The sequence below is a fragment of the Ceratotherium simum genome, chromosome 9 (assembly GCF_057802395.1).
Source record: "Ceratotherium simum simum isolate JZ-2026a chromosome 9, ASM5780239v1, whole genome shotgun sequence".
In the NCBI taxonomy this organism is placed as follows: domain Eukaryota; kingdom Metazoa; phylum Chordata; class Mammalia; order Perissodactyla; family Rhinocerotidae; genus Ceratotherium; species Ceratotherium simum.
The window spans coordinates 62,605,208-62,628,657 of NC_141908.1; the positions used below are offsets into that span (position 1 = coordinate 62,605,208).

Genomic DNA, 23,450 nt, shown 5'->3' on the forward strand with positions numbered 1-23,450 from the left:
ACCTGGCGCCCAGATTTGAGTTGAGCAAAGCAAGACGAGGAACGGGGAGTGAGGTAAATCAGCACAACACAGGACATAGGGGATCTTGATTTGAATCGCAGTTGGAGAGGGGGAACAATTGAAGAAGGAATTGCAGTTGTAGAGAGGGCAAAGTGGAAGTGTAATAGTGGCAAAAAATAAACTGCAATTTCTTTAGACAAATGTCACTCATTTAAAACTTTTATATTTAAATTATTAACTGTAATCTGTAATTTTTTTTCCGGCTGGAAAGTTGGCAATTAAACCCAAGTGATCTATAATTATCCCCTAAAATATTTTAAATTTTTTCCTCATTAAGAAATATTGATTCTGCATGTTTACAATAGCAGTTAAATATTTAACCTAATATAAATTCTCCAAGTCATTGAGAGAAAAATCTTTATTTTGTAACATTAGGGTGGCATTGTTCCATCAAAATAGTCCATATCAAAATGGTTACCAATAACAGAAATCAGAATTGTTTTAAATAACGGGAATAGACCATGGATATCAAAGAAATTGTAACACAACAGGAATTTTAAGATGTTTACTTATACACTTACTTTCTTTACACCAACAAAAGGAAAGAAATGGGAACAGCCAGATGGAGGGGCACAATAATTTATTACCGTTTACTGATTTTAATTTATTGCCCCAGAAAGGTATGCTCCTCTCTGAGATGATGAAATCCTGATTTCTTATTCAATTTCTCTCTTCATTTTTAGCAAAATTCAAATGAAAATGTTTTTTCACATTTTAATATAAGAATTCCGTTATGTCTAGTAGTTGTGTGTTGTAGTTAGAAATCAGATTGCACCTGGTGGCGGCTCATTGTTCTCCTGAAGATTAAGGTTGGTGTGATGAAGTCTCCTCAGGCATCAGCACTCATTGGTAATGGCCTAATGGGATCATGTGGTGTGTAGTAGTTTTATTAGTAGTTTTATTTGAATGACCATTATAGATGTGGCTACTCAATGAGGTAAGGGTAAACAAAAGGAACCTGCACTCTCTTTTGAAATATGTCTGTGCAAGTTCAAGGTGTGGGTACAGAATCTTGTTGATCACACTCAGTATTAGGTAATTTTGAGATCGATTACTTCACGTGTAGAGAAACAATGAGGATAAATTTTATGCAAAAAAATCTACATTCTTTTTTAACTGTTAGCATCCTTCAGGTATTAGCAGCAAAGCTATGGTGTGTTTACTAATATTTATATATAGGCTTAGATTTGACAGTCAAATGCCACCTCATGATATCATCAAGTATGTAAGTGGCAAAAGTAGACTATTCTGACAGTAAAGTCACTCTTTTCAGAGATTTTTAAGATATTTCATTTACTGAATAATTCATATAGTTATTATTATTTCATAATAAACTTTATTTTATGACACATATGTATCATAAGATATATATATGCATACATATATGATATATATGGTATATAAACTTTGCCACTAGACATACAATATGACATTCCATATAGATGATATTCTGTTCCAAGGAACAATTCATGTAACTGTGGTATACCTGTTTCCTGAACTAGAAATTGAGCTTCATGATGTAAAGATCTGAACATTTTGTCAGAAATATTTTGAGAGGAAAATATTGCAAAAAACCTCACTTAGATTATTATGACTTGCACACACAAGAAAACTACATTATCTGATTCTTTCCTGTATGGGGCATCTTCCATTTCTTTAGGAGATTCCTTGGTTCAGCTCAGTAATAGTGAAGATTTTATCTCTTTTCTAATAACTGCCAGTTCCCAAAACTTTCAAAAGGCATAATGAAAGTCATACAGGTCATTAGATGTTCCCAAAGCGATGTGTCCAGAGAATGCCCACATCCTCAAAATATAAATAGAAAACAATTGTAATGATAGAAAGCCAAAAACGGATTTCATTTCTCCACAATATTTAGTGGAGAACACAAATATTTTTCCTAATAGGATTGTGTTCGTACTGAATTCTAACAAATTATTAGGTGATTTGTTCCACAGTGCATAGAAGTTTTGTAAATTCTTGCTCTCTCTTTCTCCCAAGACTTCCAGACTCCCCCAAGTGGATATCTGAGAAATTTAGCAAAGTACCTCTAAATAACTCTGACACCTCATAATGAGCTTTGATCAATCCACACCAACTTTTTTTCTTTGTTTGAATTGAAGCAGGGCACATGAAGAATTCCCCTTAGATGAATCTAGCACTCCCCTTCCACCCCTGGAATTTATAATTTACTCACATGACTACTGCTTCTCTTATAAAAACTCTTTTTCTCTCTCTTCTTTTCTTCTTTCAGAGTGAAATCAAACTGGCAGATTCATTTAAGGACCGTATTGTGGTTTGCAGAGTCACTGCTATATAAAATCCTATACATGGCACACCCAGAATGGTATGTCTTGAAATCCTGACCTTCAAATAAAGAAGATAAACACAGTTGATATCAAAGTGCAGTTTGCTCCGACACAGGAGCATCAGAATGTCTGGAATCTGCTTTAACCAATTAAGCCATTCAAGGCAAAAGGAAAAGAAAGCCTTCAGCAAATCCATTGAAGGCACCGTCTCCAGCCTCCCACTGCCTGTTATCGATCTTTTTAAGTGCGGACTAATGAGTCGTATATATACCTGATGGGATGCTCTCACCCTACCACCGCAGAGGAGTTAAACTTACACAAAGAGAAAATCAACTGGGTGAGAATGGGGGTGGGAGGGCACAGCCTGGCTGATGGCTGCCTTGGCCCCTTAAAAACCAGCGCGATGGTCTGTCTTCAGGGAACGCAGCAGGCCCCATTCCCTACTTTCCGTAACAAACCCATTAGTTCCTTTGCAGATTTTCCATTCAGGTCGCTTCTAGGGCGAACGCTTTTGTTCGCTGCCACTCTCTGTAGTGGGAAAAGAACTACAGAGAAATGCAAAGCAAGCTCGTGGCAGCAGCTTCTTTGAGGCAAATCATCTCTTTCTGTTCAGCTTTGGCAATTTAGGAAGAACTGAGGTTGTCGGGGGAGGTGGGTGAGGGGAGCGCCAGGTCGAGGAACACATAGACCAGGAATCCCTGTTTTTACCTACTATCCACTTCGACTTGCATCGCCAAACTCCCCACCCCCTAAACTATCCACACAAGCGCTTAGGATCTCTACAAATGGGTGGTGGTGGTGCTGGATGGGGGGACATTTTCCTTCTCTAAGATTCTGAACAGGATCCAGCCTCCATACTAAAAATACATTCAAAACAAATAAAATCAAATAAGCCAAACCCAACGGGTAGCAACTATCGAGAGAGAGAAGCAGCTGCTGGCACCTGCCTGGAGCCGCAGTTGGAAGCGGTCGGCTTTTGGTGTTAAATTATTAATCCATTTATCCCCCCTCGCCCCCTCCCCCATCCTCGACTGCCAGGCAAGACATCTCCGTCTCTTCGTTTTCCCCTCCGCCCCCACCTCAGAGGAGTCTCCCGCTTCTCGGTCGCGGGCCGCTCTGCCGCCCGCCCGCGGTGGCCGTCGTGTCCCCGGCCCTCTGCGGCCGCGGCGCGGGGCGGGGGGCGTCCCGCTTGCTGCGCGCTCCCCCTCGCGCCCCGACCGGCGCGGCCGTGGGTCCCGGCGGCGGCGGGGGAGGGCGGGGGGAGGCAGCGGGTGACAGATGTACTCCTCTGACAGCTCTCAGTATCAGCCCAGTGGCTCCCTGCCATTGGCTCAGTGCAATGGACCGGCAACGCCGCTCACTATAATAACACTCATGCCTGCCGGCAGCAGCAACTCCGAGCGCGGACGCCGAGCGCGGGGGATGCTGCCGCCGCCGCCGCCGCCGCTGCCGCTCGGGCGGCTCCCGCTGCCCGGCTCCACCCGGCCGCCGCGCCGGCACTGACCCGCGCTCGGCTCCGTCCTGCCTGCCCGCCCGGCCCCTCCCCGCCCGCATCCTCCCGCGGGGCGCGCCGCCCCGGGGCGAGTGAGCAGAGAAACAGGCTGAGAGCCAGAGCGCAGCGAGCATGCGGAGGCGGAGGAGCCTGGGCGCGCACGGCCGAGGCGTGTAGGGAGCCCGTCTCCGGAGGGCGTGCGAGGGAGGCGCCGGTTCGCCCTCCCGCGGGTCCCGAGCCCACCCTGCCCGGGCTCCACCGCGCTGCGGCTGCGGGCGCGGGTGCGGGGAAGCGGCGGCTGCGGTGGAGGCGGCGGCGGCTGCCCCATGGAGTGTTACTACATTGTCATCAGCTCCACGCATCTCAGCAACGGACACTTTCGCAACATCAAGGGAGTTTTCCGGGGCCCTCTCAGCAAGAACGGGAACAAAACTCTGGTAATCGCTTCTCTTTCTCTCTCTCTCTCTCTCCTGTCTAAGAGGGCATTGGGAGGATTGAGGTTACTGTGAGATTTTGGAGGTGTCACGGTTCCATTTGGTTTCTAATATATTCATCCGTTTATCTTGTGGGGGTGGGGTGAGAATAGGTGTAGAGGAAGGCAGGAATCTTAGGGAAGCTGTGGTCCATGGCTTTGGTTGACACTTCGATAACGCTCCGGACTCTCTCCACCTCACTCCATAATGCTGAAGATGACCACAATTTCTCCTTATTGGAAGCAAATTATGTCAACAGGACCTCATTTTAAGAAAGAAAAGAACCCCAACCCCAAGTGACCCCATAACGTCTTTCGGCTGAGAAAGCTGAAGGTGAATGAAGATGTGGGTGTCTCTGATGGGGGCAGGGAGCCATGTGGCTGGTGGCGCGGAGCAAGTGGCGGGATTGAGTGATGGTCTCAGAAGGAGTTTGTGTTCCGGTTGTCTCCTGAAGGACTGGCAGCAAACTTCTCTAGTGAGAAGTTGTCAGCACTAAGCTTAATGGAGTGACTCCAGAACCCCATGCCGTCAACTTGCAGCAACTCACTCAAAAGAGGTTGGAGATAAGAGTGAGGGGCGAGCATTATGTCACAATCAGAACCATTAGGAAACATGCTAGACAGACAGAACCCATGCAGTCGCTAGGAGCTTGTCACTGGACCACAGAGCTTCAGCTTTCAGCATCCTAGTAGGAAGAGCACTCCTGATTGGTGGGAGAAGATGTGCTGAGCATTTGAGATAGTGCAGGGTGATAGCTCATCCTTTTTCTTCCAAATCCCCTCTTAGCTACAAAATCTCTCTGCAGAACTGACCCCCATGTATTGGTATCTCCTGAGAAGTACACACTTCAATAAAGAAAAAGAAAGTAGAGGAAAGGCTCATTAGGCTAAGTACTGCGAAGAGAGTACAGCCAGAGGAAGATGGTAATATGCAAATATTGTCTCACTCAAGCCTGGGTCTATTAGCAAGCAGCACCCCTCCCCCGCCTTTTACAGTGGTTCCTTAGCCTGAGTAGGTTGGGTAGAAGTTTAGGCACAGACTCCATTAGTCTAAAAGTAAACACAGTGTTCTTAATCTACTTTTCTTTATATATCTTAAAGTATGATTCTACATAATTTTTTTAAAAAGTGCTGTGATGTGTTTTCCAAGAATGAAAAGTTCTCATCTGAAGTTTTAAGTGAATTCTAACATTGATGTGATGCATTTGATTTTTTTTCTTTTTCCCTTGAATCTGTTGGACTCCCTCTCAGTTCATTTAAGACTCAAAGAAGCAGAGTTGGTTTGTTGTTTTTATTATTGTTTTGGATAAGAATGTTTGTTGTTGTAGTTGAACAAAGAAAGTGAAAATATTTTCTATGATCTTCCTTAGTGGAGTACTATGCAGAGCTGTAGGCAAAGGCTAAGGAAATGATTGAAATTGTTCTGGCTTGACTTAGAGAACTCAACTATGTGGGAAGGTAAATATTTGGGGGAGGGGAAACTTCATTTTGAAGAAAGTATGCACTGGTTTGTTTTTTAAATCAAGTTACTCTTATGGGAAAAGGCAAACTTATTGAGCAAGATCTCATTTCCATAATTACAATAATGGGGTAGGTGATAAAACCTCATAATAGAGTTCATAGAAAAAAAATACTTATTTGCCAAACCTCAACTTGTTAAATTCTGGTAATCTTGATTCTTAAGTCAACCTTGGGTTTCTAACAAAGATTGAACTTGCTTATGCTGATTTGTTTGCTGTAGGTTTGAAGTTGATTAGTTCTTTGTCATTCATATTGACAAAAGATAGGTTAAAGTCTAGATCTGGGATTAAAATGGGTGTTAAAAAGCAGCTACCTATATGAGATGAACAAATTTAAATATAAGCAAGTGTCAGAAGCAACAAACTGGGATAAAAAGGTTTAGAAATATCTCTTATCATATTTCTCTTAGTTATAGTAAAAAGATTTAGAGGGACTTCATAGCTAGTCCTTCCAGATTATGTTTATAAACTGCCCAAGTTTGTATTTCATGTGTAAGATATTTACACTGACAGAAATGATGTAGATTTTCGTATATGATCCAACTATATTTGAAATTATTACTTTACAAGGTAATGTAAATCATGTTTGTTTTCTATAAGCATTTTGATGATTTTGTTATTGAAGAGAATGAGCTTTATGCCTGTCTAACAGAAGAGATTCTAAATATATTCACAGAAGAGATTCTAAATATATTCATAAATGAATGCTTTTAATTAAGTAAAGAACATTTATTCTTTATAAACATTCTTTGTAAACATTTCTACTTACCTAAAAATGTATTCTTTATAGCACATAGGATGCTATGAGGACTTACTATAAGCTAAAACTTACTATAAGCTAAACAGAAAACTGAACTTGAAACTTCTCAGAATTAGCAACCTTAATAAGAAACACAAATATTATCTTCAAATGGTATATATGCTACATTTTGAACATTTTCAAGTGAGAATTTATAGTTATCATGTTTTTAATCTCAGTTTCATAGAGTAATATTTATGACATATTTTCTACTTTCTTGTTTCTTTGATTTTGACATATTTTGAATTTTGTCTTAAAAACATCATCACATTTTTGCATTTTGAAATGTGTATTAAATTAAAAGGATTTTAATAATATCTCAAGTGGTTTTTTTTTCTTATTTCAGTAAAGCAAAACTTAAAACATAAAACCATTCAGGGAAAGGTGCTTTGACTTTTCCAAAGAAATTCCAATTATTTTCAGTCACTGGATAACTAATGGAAATTCTGAACATTTTTTAAATTCAGGCTTTTAAAAATGATTTTATAATCTTCAAAAATCATTGAACTGATTTTAGACAGCCTATAATTGTTAATACAAGGATCTTTCATGAATTAGAAGTTACTTAGAGCATAAAGTAACTTATAGAGTAAAACTCAGATTTCAGTGACATTTATTAATTGTTTTAGTCCTAAATCCAGAATGTAATCCTGCCACTCATACTGGGTTGATTATCAAAATCTACAGTCCTTCCATAGGTTACATTATGCCACTCACACATAAAATTTTTTAAAAATACTTAAAGATTAAGCCTGTTGTTAATTTTGATCCTATTCCTGAGCTTTTAAATATTCTCTTTTTGACAATTTTAACTGAAAATATACAAATCTCCATTTTGCAATATCTTACAAACAAAGAGGAAGGTCACTCTGCTTGTCATAATTTCTGTTATAAATAGCATCATATCTGTGATATAGCTTTAATTCCATGGAAAAAGAAACAAGCTAATATTTCATTAGTGCTCCAGAATATGTCTAAATAAGTTATATGAGTTAATGGCAATGAATTAAGTTTACCTTCCATGTATTCTCGTTCTTTTTCCTTAGATTATCCCAATCACCATTGTATATGCAATTGTTTATCAGATAAGGACATTTTGTTATACTTACGTTTTGCAATTGATCCACAAAATTTCTTTATCCTAATTATATATTTAAAAACTTTAATACAAAATATTTAAATATATATTATATATATACTTAATATAGAATTTAAATGTATATTTAATCACTTTTAATATGGACTTTGGGGTTTGCCTTTGGAACTTTGGAAATCATTACTAATCTGTTCATTACATTCTGTTAGTTGGTCAGCATCTTTATATCTCATAATATCATTATATCTGTTTTATTGACTATGGAATTCCAAAAAAGTGAGTGATGGTTTTGAGGTCATACAGTGAGTCAAGATTGTAATGCAGATTTCCTGACTCCAGACGTATTTCCTTTATAATTTATATACTAAATTAGGGAATCCTTAGGAATTGGTATGATAATATTCATACTGATAAAGAGATAGTGTTGGTGTCAACTATTGTTTAAAGGCGCTCTACTTGTTCACTTGCCCCCAGATGTGGAGAAATAGTGTCAGATTCAGAGAATAATTTGAATTAAAATTTATTTTATTTCTCATCCTCCAATAAGCAAACATCAATGGTTTCTGTCTGGCATCAGCCCTGTTTCTGTAGGTTGCCCTCCATTTCAAATATATTAAGTACCAGGTTGGCAAGAAAAGAAGTATTAATTATTAATCTCTCTTCAACGTATTTGTTATTTAGTTCATTCAGATATATTGAGATGCCTTAATTGCAAAGCACAATTCTAGGCACCACAGGCTCTGTGCTAAGTATTATGTACTAAATATCATTTGTTAAGATATACTCAGGGTTGCTGCCGTTCACTTTGAATGAGTTGAAAAAATATTCACATATTTTGACATGTTGGCAGGTTTCTTGTCACTCAAGATGTTTTCATATGTATTCATTTTGAAAAGTATGAAAAAATTCTGGGTTTTTCCTCTGTGTACAGGAACTCTCTAAAATTAGGAAGTACTATGAAATATACTATAATGCCTTTTGTTCTAATTATCCTTATCTAATATAGCATTATTATTCATGTCATTCCCTTACACCTTTTGATATCTCCTAGGGAATGTAATTTAAAGGTTTTTCCACTCATTGAAACCCATTTGTATGGCACATTTAAGATTGTGCTTAAGACTAAAGAGACCCGTTGTTGAATTAGTGCAGATGAAAAATTATTGTGGTTAGATTAATATCCTCAGAAAGGTCAGGGGTGAGGGTGTGTTAAGGTGATATCTTAATATATCCCCAAACTTTCCCACTTTATAAACTTGTTCACATAATCAGTCAGTTATATATTCTTCCAAGTTGCTTTTCAACTATGGTACATTCAGTATTAAAGACCATCATGCATCTCACTTTCCTGAACTTAAGCTGTCATATATTCTTTGCTATACTGTTTTTTTATTGTAGCAAAACTTTACAACATGTGAATTTTCAGAACACATTATTCAAGTAAGGAAAATAATTTATAATTGAATTATTGATACTATGACCTACTCAGAAATGTAAGCAGTATTTTAAGGCAGATGTTGTCAAGTAATACCCATCATTCTGATATACCTTTGTTAGCTTTGTTAGTTCATCAAGTATTAATTGAGTTATTTTTGATAGCTGAAATTCCTGTAGTGACATAATATCTTGTCTTCACTTCTCAGTTCTGTGCCAATATTTTCTAGGTTATTGATGACTGCCATTACATTTTTAGTGAAAATACAAATCAGCAAGAACTTGGGGACCACCTAGTCCAAAGGTTTCATATGTTTGTATTCAGGGTCAAATTCAGGCTGCAGAAGTAGTTTGTTTAGAGTGCTCTGTGTTTTAAAATATTTGGGTTTAAATGTCATTCAAAGAAGAATGCACTTTACAGTTTGCTACTGTCTACACTGCTCTTTACTGTTATATAGGTTTTTCACTTACTTACATTACCTTCCTAACCAATAAAGGCACTTGAATTTTCCACTCTTTTCTTCCATCTGAAAATCAAATTTTACATATGCAGAGATGGAAACATTGTCATCATTCTGCATGTGCCCTTTGTTGTACCAACTTTTAGATAAACAATAGTCTTAAAAAAACTTTTCTATGGTATCTGTTTACTATATACTGGTTGAACTGCTTAATAGTGTTCTCCAGATCATATAAAAGGAAAAATGTGAATTTGAGGATGATGCATTTTTGCATTTTAAAATTGTAAATTTTTGTTGAGACCACACATTGTTTTGGTAATTTCTTGTTGTTTTTGGAATTTTTAAAAATTAATTTTGAAGGTAATTTTATTCTTTAATCTATACTTTTGGTAAACATTTTAGTTCATGTAACATATTTTGAAAATAATTTTTGAAAGTATTATGCATGGGGAAATTCTATATTTAATAATTGCAATGATAATACAATATTGAAATAATTTCCTCCAGTAATGCTGTTTAACTGAGATATTACTATTGAAAGCAATTGTTGTATGATAGGAGTTTGAGTAATCCTTCCAGAAAGAAAAAAAATAGCAGTTTTAATCTGTTATGTACTGCAGCCAAAATTCATGAAAAAATTATGTATATCTATTTATTGCTTTTTTATATCGCTAACTACAAAAAGTAAAAATTATAATTTTATAATTATAAATTATAAAAATCTATAAATTAAAAAATTATCTTTCTAAAAATTTTAGCTTCAAACCATTTGCTCTGTTTTATCTCATTCTAAATTATCCTTTGATTCTGAGAAAATTCTTACTATGTATACTATATTATGATGGTGTTTTCAACTAGCAAATTTTCATTAATTTTATAAATGTATTACAGTACACTTCCTAACACAGTATAAGGTAAAATAGGGTCATGAATAATTAAAACTCAATCCTAGTTGTCAGAGTAAACAAAGCCCATTACCTGATGTAGTGCTCCGACTCTTTCGTAATGGCTTGGCACCATTAGGAGTAAGTTATATACTTTTCTAAATGTAAGTACATTTAATGCATTAAATGTTTATGATGACAATGCCATATTCAAATTATAAGGAAACTTTTTTTTTCTTAAATAGTTTCAGAAAAATGAGTTATGCTGAGTGTGATGGCTAGTTTTGTGTGTCAACCGGAATAGTAGCCAATTATTTCATCAAATACTAATCTAGTTGCTCTGAAGGTATTTTGTAGATGTGGTTAACGTCTATGATCAGTTGACTTTAAATAGAGGAGATTATCCTCGATAATGTGGATGAGTCTCATGCAATCAGTTGAAAGGCTGTAAGAGCAAAACCTGAGGGTTCCCGGAGAAGAAGAAATTCTGCCTGAAGACTGCAGCATCAAATCCTGCCTTGAGTTTCCAGCCTACTGGCCTGTCCTACAAAAGCCCCACAAACCCACAATCACTGACTCAATTCCCAATTTCTTAAAATAAATCTGTCTGTCTGTCTATCTATCTATCTGTCTGTCCATCTTTCTTTCTATCTATCTATCTGTCTATCTATCTATCTATCTATCTATCTATCTATCTATCTATCTATCTATCTATCTATCTATCCAGCCGGCCGTCTGTCCGTCCATCTATCCATCTATCTATCTATCTTTCCATCTCTCCTATTGGTTCTGTTTATCTGCAGAACCCTGACTGATACACTGAGGATCACTTTATTACATCTGTTTTACAATAAAGCAACCCAGTATTTGAAATATAAACCGTATTTGGATTTAATTGGAAATAGGTGAAACTGACCTCATTAAACTATTTAGGTTTAAAATTGATAGACCTTATTGTGGAATGTTTCTGTTATTTTATAAAGAAATTTATAATAACTTTATTTTAAGTCTTTGCCTGGATTACAATATATCTCTCAATCAATCCCCCCTATAGTTATAAAGACTTCTATAACTATGTAAAATATAGTTATTCTTATCTGTTTAGCTCCAATAGCTAATCATACATGCATTTGTTGTACTTGAAGAAAATCAGGCCATCTTAAATGAGAGAAAATATTTTTAAACAATCTCAAAAATGTACAATTTAGTAACCTAAATTTAAGAAAATAAGCTTTAAGGGTTGGCTGTGTAAAATAAATGCTTAAATTTTACAAAACAAAAATGTTTTCATGAAAAATATACAGAATGATGTCAACTCCCACCAGCCAAAAACCATGAGGAACACAAATCTGGTTGAGCCAAGTTGGACGTATTGGTACTTGTTGGAACAAGGTAAACTGCACACCATGGGGAACCTTGGTGCATCTCATAAAGAGGGAATAAGGGATACTTTATAGGATTTGGGATTGTGTATGTTGATTTTGTGGAGAGTTGATGACAGCATTGATTTTTTTCTGGATTGTATTGTGAGAACAAAGCGCCAGTTCTATGGTTGGTTATCTTAGTACTTTTTATCTAGGAGGCAAGAGGAACAGAGTTGGGGTAAAGCTGTAATTAGTAAAGAAGCAGCTTTTGCTCATGTTGGCTGGCAGATGGGGATGTTTGGTAACAAAAACAGTGTTTTGTTTTTGTCTGTGCTCAAACATAATTGTGGAGTGGTCTTGTTTTTTTCTAGTTCCGTCATGCTCATAGATGACCTCGTCTGATGTTAGTGGACTGTGAAACTATTCATGTTTGATAAGAGAACACCACACTTTATTCTTAGATCCAGACAAGCTCCTAGCTCCCAGTTCCCAGGGATGGCTTTTTTGTTACCCAGATATGACCTGAGAATGGATGGTTGCAAACAGGAGGGAGGCAAGGACATCAGAGAAGAGAATTTCAAGGAAATTAGACCCAAAACTGGGAACTTTTAGGGATGAGGGAGGGAAGGAGAATCGTTGAGAATTATCAAGATAGAATGAGGGGGGCCGGCCCTGTGGCTTGGTGGTTAAGTGCGCGCGCTGCGATGCTGGTGGCCCGGGTTCGGATCCCGGGTGCGCATCGAGGCACCACTTCTCCGTTCATCCTGAGGCCGAGTCCCGCATACAGCAACTAGAAGGATGTGCAGCTACGACATACAACTATCCACTGGGGCTTTGGGGGGAAAAAATAAAATAAATAAAATCTTAAAAAAAAAAAAAAAAAAAAAAAGAATGAGGAGGACATGTGCCCTGCACTAGCGAATGAGGACTTTGGGAGAGAAAATATCCACCCATCTCTTGAGAGAGATAAGAGGGGAACAATGTTTTCAAGAGAGACACACCTCAGTTGAAGCAAAAAAGTGAAGTGAAACTTCAGTTAAAAGTCTAAAACTGTAGAGATTCTTAGATAATGACCACTTCTGAATTCAAGGAGATACAGTCCAAGTGTTCTAGAACTTGTGAAAATATAGAGAATTGTGTCATAGAAGAAGATATAACATAATCGTATGGAGATTGAAGTCCAGAGAATGAAAAAGAATTTGAGAATTCTGGGCTTTTTGTGGCAACTGACATTGAAGACACAGGTGGGATAAAGTTGGTTCCGATAATCTCAGTGCAGGTAGTGGTAGCAGTGGAGTGGTGGAGGATCACGGAGAGGTAGGAGTCCTGTGGGGAGCACTCCGATTTCTTGGGCTCACCTTTGACTCCTCCTGTGAGACTGAATTATGCGTGGTCCTACGTTGAGCCTCAGAGTGTTCTCCTGACCCTTGCTGAAGTGTTATGGCAGGAGGACATGGTTAGTCCTAGGGTGCAGATTTCCTCCATATTCAGTCACTGGGGGTTCAAAGTATTAACAATGATTCAAGGTTAACCCATTCAAATTACCTTGTTTGTGTTCTTCAGATAGGAAGCACCTATAAAATTTGATGTGGAGCAAACAAATTTTGTTTGGAGTGACTTTAGAAAAGGTCCGGAACTCTGGGAGTTGCCAAACACCTTAGATGGATTATGGAAAGTAGAAGAGTTTTGGACAATAAGTTACTGGGAAAAAAGAGAGACCAGTTGCAGAGAAGGATGAGTTTCCATGATGAGAGGTTTGTACTGAAGGATTTTTCCTACAGCTGGTCAAGGATAGAAGGACGGGATAAAATATACATTCTTTCTTTGTTTAATGAAAACATCTCAAGTGACATCTCAGTGGCCTCCAAGGAAGTGTCAGTGGAAATTGTGTAAAGTTACCTTTGTGGTATTTCCTTCAAAACCCGATATTTAGCAAATCACCTCTTCTTATTGAAATGAGACAAAATAGCTTCATGGTAGGAAAGAGAATGGCTGCTTTCACCTCAAGATTGTGTTCTTGCATCCGGTTTAGCACGTCTTCATCAAAATACTTACTGTCATACTTTTACATAGTGGTTGAAAGCACAGACACTATAACCAGAAGGATCTGAGCTCAAATCCTAGATATACCTCTGTATCAGTAAATAGTAAGAAAAAGAGGTAATTGATCAGACAAGAGAAATCTACCACAGCTTTATGACTTTATGACTTTATGACCTTGATCAAGTTCACTTATCTCACTATCAGTTATATCATCTTTAAATGGAGATGATAATAATACCTTCCTAGAAAAAAACAGGTTTGCATATCAAATGAGATGAAGCATATAAACTAATTTGCACAAGATTCGACACATGATAAATCCTAAATAAATGTTGGTAGCTATTGACAATATTTCATATTGGAACATTCACATCTGTATTAGAATCTCATTCATTCAATTCAATATGTGTAAATTTACATAATTTGGATACTTTTAGTATTGAACAATATCGATATTTCCTTTTTTTCTCAATTTACCCATGGCACCTCTTACATATTTATCCCCACCTGAAGATTCACAGAATTTCCTCCCTTAAATAGGGATTGGGCCCTGAATATTCTAGGAGATAAAGAAATGAAAATTATGTGGAAACCTTCAGATAGCCATTTTTTGACTCATAAATTTTGTGGAACTATAATTTGTGCTTCTAGGAAGCTGGCTTCTTAGGAATACTTACAATTTCTCTTCACTATTTTCAATAATGATTTCCATAGCTGTGATTCCCTTGCAATGTCTTGGATCTGCAGTTCTTGTGTTACAAAATTAATATTTACACTAGGGGGCGGCATAACATTTCCTCTTGCTCTCATGTAGACAGGCACTATAGTAAATAATTATAGATTAATAAATTTGTCAAGTATAGTTACCACAGTTTCAGTAGCTAAAAGTTACTTTAAAATTTCACTGACCAGGAAGTCAGTATGGAAATGTGACATAGGTGTGATGTATTTGCTATATACTTTATTTGTATACTTCACCAAATAATTATTCTTGGCCATTCTCTACCTTAGTCACGTGTGATATACATAGTAAGAGGGAGCTGACATAGAGTTGGTGTCCAACTATACCTATTAGACTATCATTTTGGCTGTAAAACTGTCAGTTCTCACTATTGAAGTTGATGTTTCTGGGTTCTTCTGAGTATGTTCAACCTACTAGTATTATGATTCTTAATGCCTAATTTATTTTAATATGATAGTTAATTTATAATTAAACTTGATTGACATTTTCATGGATTACATTATTAAGCAAAATAAACATGGACTGGGATGACCATTACTTGTTGAAACAAGAATAGCTAAAACACAAATAAAGCATATGTGAAACTGTGAAATCCAACCCTTGTTTTTATGATTGCCACAAGTGATATTACAGAAAAATAGTTGAAAATATCTGAGACTCAAATTTCCCAGTTTTATTAAAATTTAATGGAATTTCCTCCATAGTAATTGAGATTACATTTCTTAGGGAAAACGTGCAGATTGCATAAGATAGCACAAACTGTTCTATTTGTGTTACTAATCACTGTGAAATTGTTGACACAACATGAAAGATGCAATTTTTATGGATCAGGACTTACAGGAGTTGATATTTTGATACATACTGCTACTCAAAAACTCAAGAGGCTATTTTTCAGGTAGAAAGATATTAATAAAATTTCAGATGTAGCATATTACTTATTGCTGTCCTGGAGAGCAAAATTTAAGACAATCTATTACCATATTATTCCACAGTAAAGGGTTAGTGAAGTAAATAATAATAATGATAAATCAAAACAACTTGATCCTATTAGTACAGTGCCTAGCATAGCTGTAAGCATAATTTGGTGATGTAAGAAAAAAATTAGAAACTGGTGTTGTTTACTTGTAAAGTACTATATCAGTAATTCAATTCACATATGCTATAATCTAGGTAATTATTCACCTTCTGAGCACTAAACATAACTATTTTGAGTCATTAATCAAGTGCCAATACAGTTCTATCAACTATAGAAACTATAGGTCATGTGAGAGCTGCTTCTCTCTTCTCTCAGTGCCCTACGTAAAATAAGTACAATATCTATTCAGGGGAACAGGCAAAATAGACATGCACACACACAGAAAAATCATTCTCTCTCTCTCTGTCTTTCTCCCTCCCTCCCTCCTTCTCTCCCTCTCTCTCTCTCTAACACTCCCCTCTTGCTACACCCCCACTGTAGTCTAGCAAAGCAGAGAGGACATTGTTATTCCAATTTCAGCCCTGTTTGCATGTTTGTTTCTCAGGAGGTAAACAGAATTCTACTAGCAGTTTTGGCCATATCCAGAGATCAAAATAATTATCTATTTGAAAAGTAATTAAGAACTTCTTCTCCCACCTCAGCCACGATATACAATATCAGAGTTCTGAAAATTACACTGGTAAGATTTTGGGAAATCTGAAGCAACTTGATGGCCGAAGTTGCACTGGATGACCACAATCCTAGGAATTAAAAATAAACAAATAGTGGCAGGCCCGGTGGCCTAGTGGTTAAGTTTGGTGCACTCCACTTTGGTGGCCCAGGTTTGGTTCCCGGGCACAGACCTATACCACACATCAGCGGCCATGCTGTGGCAGCAACCCACAGACCCACATACAAAATAGAGGAAGATTGGCATAGATGTTAGCTCACGGTGAATCTTTCTCAGCAAAAAATAAATAAATAAATAAACAGAGGGAGAGAAAGTGAGAAAGGAAGGAAGAAAGAAAGGAAAGAGGGAATGAGGAAGAGAGGAAAAAAAATGGAAAGAAAGAAATCGTTAAGTTTTCTTAGTTGAGAAGAATGTAAGCTAATGTAACAAGGTATATCAATTTAAATGACTGGGTGATGGTGCCTCCAGGTTTGCCTGGGATAATCCCAGTTTAGGCTGGTGTCCTGGAATGCTTAATGATGGTACTGCCTTTAGTTCTCAAAATTATTCTGTTTTGGATGGTAATCTATATGGTGATCCTGTTAAATAGAGAATTGCCACAGTGACAGTAATCTGCCTGAAATGATTCCCCATTCTCTATCCTGGCTTAAATTCTGTGTTCTTTTAGGATTTGTAGATTCCTGTGAGAATGCTACCTGCAGATGATGTCGTTAATATGATACTTGGCTATTTTTTCAACACCCTGAGGCCCTGTAACATGCAGTGATAAAAGAAGTGTAGTTATTCTTTCTCCCACCTTTTGGCAGTTTGAGTTTAGCTGCTTGATGGAAGAAGGCATGTTCCGAGGCAGGATGATACAAAGGCACGGGGTCAGTTGGAAATCATTTGAGCAGCTGCAGTAGGGTTAAGAGGAGAACGGAGCCACAGTGAGTGTCCAGTCCACATACGAGCCAAGCCTTGCCAGTGGAAAGTTCCTGAGGCTGAAGAACCAGCTGTGTTGTTCCAAGCTGACTGTTTTAGTGGCAGAATTTTGCCGAAGCATTGCCAGTTTTGGTTCCTTAACAAGGCTCATTCAACAGGGTCACCTTTGAATCTGTCAGCTACCTAATACTCTTCAATAAATGTATTTTATGGGTCATTTAATGTGTTAATTTGGGTTATTTTTAGCTGAGAAACTTGACTAGAATTAGGACAACTGTGGGATTGCAATTTTTTTTCAAGAACATGAATGTTTTACTGGGTTTTAAGTCTAGAGAGTTTTGATAGTGTTTCTCTCCCTCCTATACTTCTGATCATTCTGCTTCCTATTTTTCTACAGTGAAAAGTATTCAGCCTCTGGAACTAGAGTGACTTAGGTTTGAATTCCAGCTGTATAACCTGGGCCAGTTATTTAACTTGTCTTAGTTTCTGTTTCTGTATCTATAAATAACAAAAATTGTAATTCATTTAGTCTCTGCTATAGACCAAATGTTATTTTAAACATAATACATAAAATATATGTAATTACTGCTGAAATACTCTAAGATGGGTATGTGTGAACGGGATTGTTGTAAGGATTAAATAATATAAGGGAATTCTTTACTTCAATATCTGGCACATAATCAAAGCTATTGTTATTTTTACCGTTATTGACATCTTAAAGATTTGTCCTTCCTCCTTTCCAAAGCTAATACATGGACTTGTGCTTTTCAAATAGAACATGAGAGATGCCAAGTGAATAATACAGAGTATAGGTGCTTTAGGGAATCCAAAGAAAAATAGGCCATGGAATTGATTATAAAATTTAACACCTATATACAGTCTGCTAGTGGATTACATAGTTTATTTTATGCAGGACAACTGAAGTTCTCTGGTGTACAGATTCCAAACTTAGATGATCATAATTATCACCTGAGGATTTAGAAAATACAACATCCTGGACTTCACTTCATAGCTACTAAATCTTAAAATCTATGGGTAGGATCCAGGAATCTAGCTTTCCTAAGAGCCCCAGATGCCTCGCACTGTTCTAGCATGAAATGCATTTGACCTGGTTTCAATGGACATGTTCCAGAAGGACGTTTGGATGTCACACATTCATATTTAGTATGAGAGATGAGGCCCTGTTCTCGTCCTTTCTTATGTTCTCCGCCCAAAACTCTTCCTCGTCCCACTCTTGCCCCCAACAGATCCTTTAGAAAGCTAGCAGAAATATATTTGTTTCATTGTAAAGAAAAATGAAATTAGAAAAAGTGTAGTTAGAATATAGTTAAAGGACTTAATCTTAAAATTTAATAGAGTCTAACAACTACAGAAAGGATGAAAATAGCCTTCATGTTGTAAAAGCAGAAAAAATTAGTTCTAGGTTCAGTTTCATGAGGCAATTTAGTTAACTCGATCAATATTTTTTCAGCAGTGCTTTGAATATGAATTTCATGTAGAAATTTAGGGGTAATAATGCGTTTCATAGTATTCAATAATTTTCAATGTATAGTGTTTTTTTAATCATTGTGTTGAATAACAAAGCAAATGATTGAGCTAATAAAACAGATAAACATCAGGTAATTTACAAAATAAAAGACATAAAGATGAATAGATTTATAAAATATAGGGTGATACTAGATACTTTTATGAAAAGAATATTAAAGATTTAACATTGATTGCCAGGATTTATAAATAAAATCATGTATACCAATTATATTCTTTTTTTTTGAAGAAGAAGAAGATTGACCCTGCACTAACATCTGTTGCCAATCTTCGTCTTTTTCTTTTCTCTCCCCAAAGCCCCAGTACATAGTTGTGTATCATAGTTGTAGAGTAGTACCTCTTCTATGTGGGACGCCACCTCAGCATGGCTTGATGAGTGGTGAGTAGGTCCACGCCCAGCATCCGAACCGGTGAACCCTGGGCTGCCGAAGTGGAACCCACGAACTTAACCACTACGCCACGGGGCCAGCCCCCCAATTATATTCTTGTTAAATCAGTTGATATAGCTCAATTACTTTTGGAGATTCAATTTAATTATTTTATTTTTAAATTTTGTTTAAGTTTTCTTAAGTCATTGTTTGCTTATATGGGATTATCTTTTATCATTGTTTAGAGTTTTTAATTATAGTGTGATTATGATCCCGTTAGAATCAATTCTGAAATAATTGTGTGGTTGAGTCAGTTATTTAATATAGTTTGAAAAATTATCTAAATGTCTTTGATTAATCTATCTAAATAATATTTTCAATTCCTAAGAATAAATCAACTCATTTAATTAAAGTTTTCAATTATTGAGCACTTATTCTGTCAGGTCCAGTGCTAAAACAATAAAATGTTTCATTTAATCATTTCAGCAACTCTTTAATTTGGTATTATTACAATTCACTTTACAAATAAGAACACAGTTTTTAGACCTTATTCAAGGTCATCTATGTTGTTTTTTAAGTCATAGCTGACTTGCGGATATGTAGCAAATAGATAACGTCTACTAAGACTTAACATATGTATGTCCATATCTATTTCATTTTGTTTAGCTTAGCACACAAATGATTATTATGCATTCTCATATCCTAGAAAATATGGCTATGCCCAATTATAGAGATTTAGAATTGGGAAATCTATGTATAAATCCTTAATATTTCTCCAAAATGTTGTGGTTTTATTCTCAAAAATAATTTTTTATCTTATTTCTCTAATTGCTTTCCTATTTTTGGTACCAAACTCTGGATACTTAATTAAAATTTGCATTATTGCTCATTTGTTTGCTCATCAATAAAGTGTTCAATAAACACATTTTCATTTTTCTTTTTCTTCTTGTGGGTAACTGAACAGAAGCTAGTTAATTAGATTAAATAAGTGTCATATGGTATATTTTATGTACATTATATATTGCACCAAGGCAGAAAAAAGAGATTACTTAGTAAAAGATATGATTTTAGTAAAATTTAGGGCTTAAGATATTTTTCTAGTACTTTCAATTCGCTTTGCAATTTTTTCCCTCACCTTTTTTCATTCCTAGTGTTTGTAATCTTCTATTTACTAACTATTAATAGTAATACAAGTTCTCAAACTAAAGCAGATAACGAGTTATTTGCAAGTCATTTATAGCTGAAAGAGCACCATAATTTTCTGGAATATACTATTGGGTTTTTCATATATAGGAATAAGATAAGAGAATCTGTCCATTTTCTAATCACAGAGCTTTGCAGCACACATTTGTAGAGGGTTGGCTTTCAGCTTTAGACTGTTCATAATGTGTAGGTTATCCTCCCATCTTTCTTAGAAGATTATTTTCAGACAGAGTACAAGAAAATGAAAAGATCTGAAGCCTTTTAATATGTTTTTTTGTAAGATGCTAGTGCTTCTAAATTTATTTTCTCCTAATTGCTGGCTGTGCTGTGGAGGAGAGGAACAGGGTGGGGGATGGTGGGGGTGGGAAGGCGATGAGAAAAGCAGCTTGTGATATGTGAACAGAAAGGAGCCTTTGAGCAGCCCTGTGGTATGATTTGAAAAGAGCTTTCTACTTTCTCTATCTTCATCAATTTGGTCCAAGACTGAACTGTGCGTGTGTGTGTGTGTGCGTGTGTGTCTGTATATATACATATATATATGTATATGATCAGGATAAAAACTCTAAATGTAGTTACAAGCTTCTGGGGTATCTGGGGGGAATAAGAACATTTTTAAGGATTAAGCACGTCTTTATGCTGAGAAAACATTGTAGTAACTTTGTGAAGTAGAGAATAAAGGAAGTCAACATAATTCATTGCAAAACGGGAGCTAGAAACTGTATGGCTAAAAATAATATTGATAAATATCCTTAGAGCGGAGGCTCACAAGATAATAGCATACCCCTACATCACATTTCTTCTGAGTTCATATTTTTATATAAATATATATCCATAATACAAAAAGCAAATGCGTTTTAATCATGCAGCTAGCATTATTACCTCTGTCTTACTTATGAAGAACTGAAGACAATCTAAGGATCTTGCCAGAGATTAAAATGTTTACGAGTGGTTCAGCTTAATTTTATCTCAAGGTGTGTTTTAGTCACAGGCACAATAAGTGGTAACTATTTATATTAATTTTTGTAATAATAATTGCTACAAGCACTTCCATTTACCAGGAAGATTAACTGTAACTGAGAGGCCAGTTAATTTTACAATGCAAATTTTGTATATTATTTGCAAAATATGTACTCTACATTCTACCCTTAAAACAGCTTATGATTAAATCTATACATAATAACAAAAATATATCAAATTAGAAATAAAATATATATTTCCAAAAATAGTTGTACAGGTATTCTCAGGGAAGTATATATTGTAGCTTTTATAAGTTTTCATTTCATATCACATGATTATATTGGTTTGTCAGAGAATCAATAGTAAATACTTTCTCCATTAATTTAAAAATACATGCTATTAAAGGCAGTTTGTATGGAAACATTTAAAAAATAGAGAATAATCATATTTAATCATAACTTGTCGAGCTATTGCCTATAAATTCCTCGCGTCTGTTTTGTGTGCCAAATATTGCACACAATAAAATTATAGTTCATTAACTTTCTTTAATGCAAGTGAAACGAACAAATTGTGTGACAGAGATTTCTATAAATATGAAGGAAAATATATTACTTTGTTTCTGCTAAAAAATTGCTAGCTTTGCAAATTGATTCAGGAAAGGGAGAAAGGGGTAAGCAATGATTTTCACCAAAAGGAAGACTATCAGTGAAAAAATGGTTGTATTTCTGACAGTAGATAGGAAGCTAAGTGATTTTATTTTGTTTTAGCAATCATCTCTCATTAAAAATTGGCAAAATGGACTCATGCATTTATTCATCAAGTGTGAATTAAGTGGGGTAGTAACATGACCTGATGATCTCCCCTTCCTCCTCCAGTAGTTACTTGGTCATCAGGGTGTGGAATGGTACCTATTCTCCTTGCTTGAGCCTGTTGAAAGTCATCAAGTCATAAGTGGAGAAACAGGAAAAGAAAATTCAAATGGAAGACAAAAAAATAGTAAATAAAAAAAGAGATGTAGTAGACATTCTGCAAAGATGTGTTATAATTATTGGTAGGATAAAAATTGTCATAATTACTTGATCAATTTCATCAGCTATAAACATGAACACCCTACTGATATTTTTGTAATTTCAGAATCCAAGGAAGAGGGTAGACTATTATCTTCTATTGTAGTAAATGTTTAATAAGAAGATAGCTGTCATTTATTTCACAATTGAGTATTTGGATTTTTAATGGATTTTATTTTTCTATATATCTAATTTCTTGTTATCAAGAATAATTAATAGATAAGTGATACAAGTAGATAATGACATAGAAGAAACGGACAACTATAGACTGCTATTAATTTCTGTCAACTTTGAAATTTCAGAAAACTAGAAAGAAAGTATACATAAACATATAACATACGCTTGAAATTTTGTTATATTTCCCCAAACACTTTTTCCATGTCTAATTTTTTTATATAGAATCATTTAGAAAAGCTACTTTCCAGATAAAATATTTTTCTTCCTATTCTTAACAACACTGTCAAATAATTTTTTTTAAATATTTAGATACTTAAAATGAAAGTTCAGAACCCTGACAATTTTCTAGTAAAATACCTTATGAACTTACGTATTAATCCCAGTAACAAATTATTTCTCATTATCAGTATTTACATTCATAATTACATATGTACATATATTTGCATAAATTTTATATATTTTATCTGTATTTATGGATGGACAAGTTGACATTAAGTGAAAGAGCATTGGATTTAGAATTTGAAGATTTAGTTCCTGTCTGATTATTCTAATTGACTAAGACCTAGTTTCCGGATAATTATATATGATGCTTCAGCAAGTATGTATCTGCTCTGGGGTACTTATATTTATTTATTTTTGTATTCCTATAACACGTATTTATTTATTATCTCTACATATCAGAATCTGTACTAGGCACTATTAATACGATGGAAGGCAATGAAGACTTGGTTCTTTGTTTCTAGAGTGTATTGTCTAATGCAGATGTCTCAAAAATGGGATGCGTGCACCCTAGAAAGTGTACAATATACTTTACAGATAACAAGTAGAAATATTAAAAATAATCTTTATATTTTTGATTATTTCATTTCAAAATGTTTTTATAGTATTAT

General features: G+C 35.8%; 1 protein-coding gene across 1 annotated transcript in view; it reads left to right on the forward strand.

The window, feature by feature from the left end:
- Window positions 1-4,056: 4,056 nt before the first annotated feature.
- ZNF804A (zinc finger protein 804A) overlaps window positions 4,057-23,450 on the forward strand; it is a 292,307-nt gene continuing 272,913 nt past the window's right edge. Inside the window, exon 1 of the mRNA XM_087434960.1 lies at window positions 4,057-4,298. Coding sequence (XP_087291086.1) covers window positions 4,188-4,298 — 111 coding nt within the window. The 5' untranslated portion in view covers window positions 4,057-4,187. The remainder of the gene's footprint in view (window positions 4,299-23,450) is intronic.